General features: G+C 42.4%; 1 protein-coding gene across 1 annotated transcript in view; it reads left to right on the top strand.

Moving 5' to 3' along the window:
* Positions 1 to 6,982, top strand: part of LOC107087414 (collagen alpha-1(XII) chain-like) — a 177,562-nt gene extending 170,580 nt beyond the window's left edge. The window contains 5 exon segments of the mRNA XM_015378984.1: positions 989 to 1,055; positions 1,166 to 1,354; positions 1,445 to 1,513; positions 3,443 to 3,613; positions 6,402 to 6,982. Of these exon segments, the coding sequence (XP_015234470.1) occupies positions 989 to 1,055; positions 1,166 to 1,354; positions 1,445 to 1,513; positions 3,443 to 3,613; positions 6,402 to 6,502 (597 nt within the window). The 3' untranslated portion in view covers positions 6,503 to 6,982.
* The last annotated feature ends 366 nt before the right edge of the window (positions 6,983 to 7,348 follow it).

Below are 7,348 nucleotides of genomic sequence, written 5' to 3' on the forward strand. Positions count from 1 at the left end.
TGTAATTTTACGACTTTGTTCTTGTAATTTTCTAACTTTATTGTCGTAATTTTACGACTTTATTCTCGTAATTTTACGACTTTGTTCTTGTAATTTTACGACTTTATTCTCGTAATGTTACGACTTTATTCTCGTAATTTTATGACTTTATTCTCATAATGTTACGACTTTATTCTCGTAATTTTACAACTTTATTCTCGTAATTTTACGACTTTGTTCTTGTAATTTTCTAACTTTATTCTCGTAATTTTACGACTTTATTCTCGTAATTTTATGACTTTATTCTCATAATGTTACGACTTTATTCTCGTAATTTTACAACTTTATTCTGGTAATTTTACGACTTTGTTCTTGTAATTTTATGACTTAATTCTCGTAATTTTACGACTTTGTTCTTGTAATTTTACAACTTTATTCTCGTAATATTACAACTTTATTCTCATAATTTTACGACTTTATTCTTGTAACAGAAGAAAAAAAGTCTTTAGCCTTGCCCTAATACTGTAATTTCTGGCGTCGTTTTTACATTTCTGCCTCATTATGCAAATGAAGATAGTGTGTCTCTTAGAGGGTCAACCTCTGCCCGTTGGTTGGTTAGCATTTTACTGCGACAACTATCTGGTTATCTGGTAAGAAGAAATAAATATGGTAAAAAAATACAAATGAAAAATAAAACAAATATTATAACATCCACATGAATAAATAAGGTAATTATTACAAAGGTGAATAAATAAAGAAGCTTTTTAAAACAGATATATATACATTTTTTTTTCACTGTATATTTTAATTTCTACCTACATTTATTTATTGCAGTTAGGGGGCAAATAATTGAATGCTTATTTATTTATTGAGAATTTGTGTATTTATTTTTAAATATGCTAGAACAGATTAAATCCTGCCTGTGGGTCAGAATGATGTGTGCAGTGGAACCACCAGGGGGCGTCTGATCTAAAACGGGTCATCTAACGAGGATCCTCTCTGTTCGCAGGGCGACTTTGCTCCTCAGAACATGATGCGATCCATCGCCAGACAAGTCTGCTCGCAGCTCGTTAGCGGTACGTGGTCCGGTCACCCAGAACCGGGTCGCCCAGAACCGGGTTGACCAGATGTGGCCCGCTGCTCTATTTTATTGCTGCAAAGCTTCTATATTCTTCTTTCATTCCAGATCAAATGAGCCGGGTCAACACGATGCTGAACCAGATCCCCAACGGGAACCACAGAGGCAGCAACAATCCGGGCCCCCCAGGGCCTCCCGGACCTCCCGGCAGTCAGGGACCACGTGGAGAACCGGGCCCCGGAGGAAGGAATGGATTCCCAGGAAATCCAGGTTTACCTGGCCAGCAGGGAGAAAGAGGTGGGAGCGTCAGTCTGAGGGAACCAGAACTCAAACCTACCAGAACATCTGGAAGAAAAGTCCGTAACATCCCATTCATGGTGTGTTCAGGTCCTGCAGGAGAAAAAGGAGACCGAGGCGTTCCGGGAGTCGGACAGAAAGGACCCAGAGGGCCTCCAGGTACCGCCGCTCTTCATTTGGAGAAATTGAGTCCGCTCAGTCTGAGGATCATTATTAAGGAGGGATTATTAGTGAAACGCGGTCCAAGCCGTCCTGAATCCACGTTCATTAACTTCCAGTCTTCCCAGCATCGATGTGCAGAACCAGAATAACTGCGACTGTTAGTGTTAAACTGGTCCAAATGGACCAAAATGAAGCAAAATGATGAACTAGTGAGGATCTGAGGAGGGAGAGACGGAGACGTTCCAAACGTTCCGTGTTCCAACCCAGATCAGCAGATCCTTATTTTCCTCCCACAGCTCAGTTTTCCACATCCGGACTCTGATCCTCAGACTGTCAGCAGCAGATGAGGACGATTTTTTTTAATTTACGAGGTTTCTAAGTGCGGATGATGCTGACCAGCCCGTAATTATCTGTTAGCTTCTAAACTCATAAAACAAATTTTCCTCCAGACAGTTTTAGAGGAAGGAATCTCTTTCCAGCGCTCCAGGTGGAGGACGGCAGCGTAGGATTTATTCCCAGCTTTGGTTTTAGGGTCCAGATTAAAATGTCTCAGCGTCTCCTGAGACGGAGGCAGACTTTGTGGCTCTGTGGGGCCCCTCCTGGCCCCAGAACCAGGGCAGGTTTACAGACACAGCAGCTGCTTACATAAAAAAATTTTTCTGATTCTTTTAAAGTGAATTCAGAAACAATGAATTGATGTTTTCTTTATAAAAGGATAAAATGGATAATAAGAAAAGATGAGATTCTGATGGAGATAATGCTATGGAGGGAAATACGCTCCATTATCCTCACAAAGAGAATATTTTCTACAAAAAAAAAAAAAAAGATTCCACCATAAGCGTTTAGGAAAATGGATAATGAATGGATGGATGGATGAAAAAAAATCCACAAATTAAATTAAAAAAAATACAGATTTTATATTTTCACCTTTTATTTTCAGGTTTTTTTGAATTGCATTGTTTTCAAATTTTGTTTTCCAAACAGTTTCTCTGGACCAATCAGAACGTTTCAGCGTCCAGCAGACCAATAGAAATACGACCCAGAGGAAAGCATGAAGAGAATTTGATCTGGAAAACACATTTAGAAAATAATGCGAATGAAAAAGAAGAGTTACTCTAATTTATTTATTTTTTATTTTTTTGTTTCATTTGCATTTTTTTATTTTATTTTAAAAACGTGTTCTTAGTGTGAAACAATTAATGGTATAAAACTCACTCTATATACGGCTGAACAACATAATAAATATCCACTAACGAATATATTTTGCTGTTTGAAGTCCAACATGAACCTGAAGCCAAACTTTGTAATGAATAATTAATTAGCAAAACTGTCATTTTTAAAAAGTATCTCATACAGATAAACTGTTTTATTCTATATCCTCTTAAAGAAGACTTTTATTTTGATAGGATAGCAATCCCATTAACTGGTTTGGATAAATTATCATGTTTGAAGTGATTAAGTGTGATGTTTAGGCTTTTATTTTGAAAAATTGTGAAAGTTTTACTTTGAAATGGTTACATTTTTTCTTTTACTAGTAATATAGACCCTCCTTTGGATAATATTCTTCACGAGATGTTTTATTCTGCTATTGGTTGAGCTTTATCTAAAAAGTCCAGCAAAAAGGGTAGCGGGGAGGGGAAATGCAGGAGGAAGTCCTCCAGAGTTTTATTTTGAAGGTTCTTATTGATCAAACTGTTGCACCAGTGACAATGTTTTACTGGTTAACTGTAAAATAAGTTGTGTTAAATGGAGGAAAGTGATGTTGCTTGGAGCAGAGGAAACGGGCCCCAGATTAAATCCGCCCGGGGCCCTCATTCATCCCTGAACCACCTGTGCTCCGGACTCAGTCAGGCTTTTAACCTGAAAGGCAGGAAGTCATTCAGAACCAGAAACCATATAACCTGCAGCGTCTGTTTCCTCCACCAGGTCCTCCAGGAGAGAGCAGGACCGGATCCCCAGGCTCCACAGGCTCCCCCGGACCCCGCGGCCCCCCCGGCCGTCCAGGCTACGCCGGAGTCCGCGGTCCTCCGGGACCTCCTGGATACTGCGATTCCTCTCAGTGTGTCGGTATTCCTTACAACGGTCAGGGATACGTAGGTGCGTAGGCGGAGGAATGATGTGGGATCAACATGTCTGACGGAGGGGAAGGTTCCTCTGGTGAGGAGTCTGGGTCCAGGAGCAGATCAGATGGGTTCTGAACCCTTTTATTCCAATCAAACATCCTTCTTAGCTCTCCTAAAATCAAATCTTTTTTTTTTTGTTCGGCTTCAGAGCCGATCTGTAGAACTTTATATATCAGCCCACAGATTCTGGTTGCTGATAGAAATCCCAGTTCAGGCCCACAGAACCGCCGCTTTTCCCCCCATAAATCATTTCATGTTTTCTTTTATTTATTCTTCCACTCATCTCAAGTCAGCCCACCCGTTACCATGGTGACCTGATATCTGCTGCCAAGTTTCTGATGTCCTGAGGTTTGAAACCGCTGTGACTTCTCTGTCTGCGTGGTTTCAGGCCGGCCGCGGTGGTGCGTTCAGTACCATTCGTAAAAACGACACGTTAAATAGGTATAGAAAAATCCCAGAAGGTTAATCGGACTCCGTTAGTGATCTCACTGATCAGGAGGAGCAGCAGGAAAGCGAAATTCTCCCAGTGGTGCCCGACTTTACGCGAGTGAATAAAGTGAATGTGATTGGTCGATTATCAAGGGGGCGGGATTGTTGTGGTGGAAGGTTCACAAGCATGTTTGATTGTGGCCGGTTTGTCGGAAGCATCTTGCTAACCAGTTAGCAACTTAGTGCTAGCAGGTTCCCAATGGGAAATTCCATTGGGACCAAGTAGCACTAAATTGGTGACTTAGAAACGACGCTGTCAAGGAACGCTATGGACAGAGGAAACATGCAAGAGGAGGAGAGTTTAGTGTCGGAGGTCGTGGATGAGTCTCCTCCATCATCCATTTTTTATTTAGAGGAGGAAAGCGGGGACGAAGATGTTGTGGAAGAGGACGCCAGGGCGGCAGAAGCTTGGTTTGGTGTAGAAGGCTTCCAGCCGTACATGTTTGAGCCCTTGCCTCGCAACGCTGCCAGTTCTGTTAGCTCTACGCCTGCCGAAGACACAGACGTCCATCCCCGTGAACACTGGGACGCAACTCAATGGGAAAGGAAAGGATTCTGGTTTCAACCGCTGCGTATATTAGCTGCGACATATGAATCAAGATGCTATGACCGAAAACATATCAAAAAAATATTGTCTGATAAAGAACAAATTTATATACATGTTTAAGCCTAAATGATTTAAAATTTAAATTCTCTACGACTTTAAGGGATAATTATCTCTAAACGTTTTCTATATTTTATAAAATGGATCAAAAGTTTGTATTTCAAGTGTTAGAAATCCCTCTTCCTCTTTTCTACTCCGTTTCTGCTACTAGTTGCTAAAAGCGGGCAGTTCATGTGGAGTGCCCTCTAGTGGTTAAAAATAAACCTGCAGCTCCTCAAGCAAAGGTGTAAAATCCAAAGGGACGTTCAGCACACCAAACGACAGTAAAATTAATTCATTATTCCATAAAGTCTCCAATAAGCAACCGGAACATTTTAGCAAAAGAAGAGCAGCGTTGCATGTTCTGGGTTGACCCTGGAAAAAAAAACACACAAAAAAAAAACAACAGGCGATATTTTTAATTTTCTAAAGTCAAAAGCTAAAAAAGCTAAATGTGTTTCTGCCCGATTAGAACTGATTGTCATTTACGTATGGCCCTTGAACGCACCACTATCCGTGTTCTGCCCCTGTGTCGTCTTCATAATCGGGTTCTGATTTTTTAAATTCATCAGTAATCCTCCATGCAGGAAACATGCAGCATAGATCTGCAGCAGATAGATGGAACTCCAAAGCCCTTCAGTCTGAACTTGGACCCAGACTCTGAGGAATTCTGCATGTGTTGACCCGACTGACCCGCTCCATCCTGTCTGGCCCGTTTCAGGTTCACCATATTTAGGGTAGTAATGCCGCCTGCGCTGCTTTCACTGACTTCCTGAACCAAGCAAACACTTGTTGACAGAATAGCGCCGCTTAAAGGAAAAAAAACAAACCCGCCACCGGAACCCCTTAACCAGCGCCGGCCCAGAGGAGCCGTACTAACAGCAGCGGCGCTGACGGCACCGACCCGCCGAAGCCAGCCGAGGAGCATGAGCCGAACGGTAGCCCGTACTAACAGAGGTGGATTAACAGAGCCGGGACCGGGGGATAAACCGAGCCCGACTTTAACTCCTGTAACCTGACACCGCTCCTCTGGGGCCCCGGAGGGTCCGACTCCCGTCTCCTTCCACAAAACTTTCCCCTTTCTATCCTAAACTCTGGGTTTGTGTCAATAACAACTCTACTTCCTGCCTTATTCTGTGATCAAGTCACCTGACTAACACCTGGAGGGGCGTGGCCTCTGCCTCTGACAGCTGATTGGCTCGTTTCAGCAGATATTCTATCCAATTCAGTTTATTTCTATAGTTACTTTACAGTTCACCAGATCATCCATTCAGATTGTCTCAAAGTTTCCCTCACACTAAACATGCTTGTAGCGACAGTGGGGAGGAAAAACTCCCTTTGAACAGGAAGAAACCTCCAGCTTCTCTCACACCTTCGTAGTCTACAAAATAAAACTGTTGGAAAATTCAAATTAAGAAAGATTTTTCCAACCTGTGAATCATTTTTAGGATGAATAAACAATATTGCCAGATTGGACAGATGCAGTGACCACGCCCCCTTCATGTAAACACGCCCCTCCCTACATGTGGCCACGCCCCCTGCTGTTGGGACTAACGTCAGCTCTGCGTGCGCATGCTCTGATGCCATAAATGTTTGTCCTCGTTAAACTCAAACGAGCGTCTCCGAGCAGGAACCCGGGTCGCCTCCGCCCCCCAGGAGAACCAGCTGCTGCAGAACCAGCGCCGGAAGAGGTCGCTGCCCAGAAAGTCGTCTGACAGGCTGTCATCATAAGAGCGTCTGTGTTTTGTTCCCGGAGGGGTTTGAAACCTTGAAAATGCCTGAAAGTGTTTGTGAATATTAACTGTGCGTGGCGGGTGACGGGACTGGAAGAACCGGGTGTTCAGCCCAATTTTTAATAACATGGAAGAAAATGTACTGAGGACCAATTTTAAAAAAAACAACCTGTGAGCTTCTCGTTTTCCTGCCTGTAACATATTTGCTTTAGGTTTGTGTTAAAGGAGCAGCAGAGAAACAAGGTTCATTATAACAGCTTTCCTGCGTATCTTAGTATTTATCAGTTTGCCTTTTTTCTGTCACAGTTCATGTTAGCAGCAGTGGAATCACATGTGCTTCCTGTTCTTCTTACATGTCATTGGGTTTAATCAGAACATCTGAGACGCAGCATCACTTTTCATAAATTCCACAGCCGTATTTCTTATTTATTTCTGAAAACAGAAGAGGCATTTTTCAATAAAACTACTGAAAATCTCACGCTGTCTGTTTGGAGTTTTCATTCCTGGGAATTGAAATAAAACCGGAGCTGGAGATGACCTCGGAGTGAGGAGGAAGCTGATGCTCTGATGGAATATCTGGTTAAGAGAAGGTGGGTCCAGTTAACGCCACGCTTTGACCACATCCAGAGTTCCGCTTCTGTTTTTTAGGAAACTGATCCATGCAGCCAAATTTTAAAGCCAAAAGAAGAAGAAAATATCAACGACCCAGATCATTGAAAATAAACAAATTAATTTCCTTAAAATCCAGGCAGGTAGATCTTCCAAATAGATTAAAGTTTTCTAAGGAAAACCAGCTGTTTGCATCCAGCCTTTGACTTTTAAGATTTGCTCCACCTGGATATGC

Source organism: Cyprinodon variegatus, unplaced genomic scaffold (assembly GCF_000732505.1).
Source record: "Cyprinodon variegatus isolate N-32 unplaced genomic scaffold, C_variegatus-1.0 Scaffold183, whole genome shotgun sequence".
NCBI lineage: Eukaryota > Metazoa > Chordata > Actinopteri > Cyprinodontiformes > Cyprinodontidae > Cyprinodon > Cyprinodon variegatus.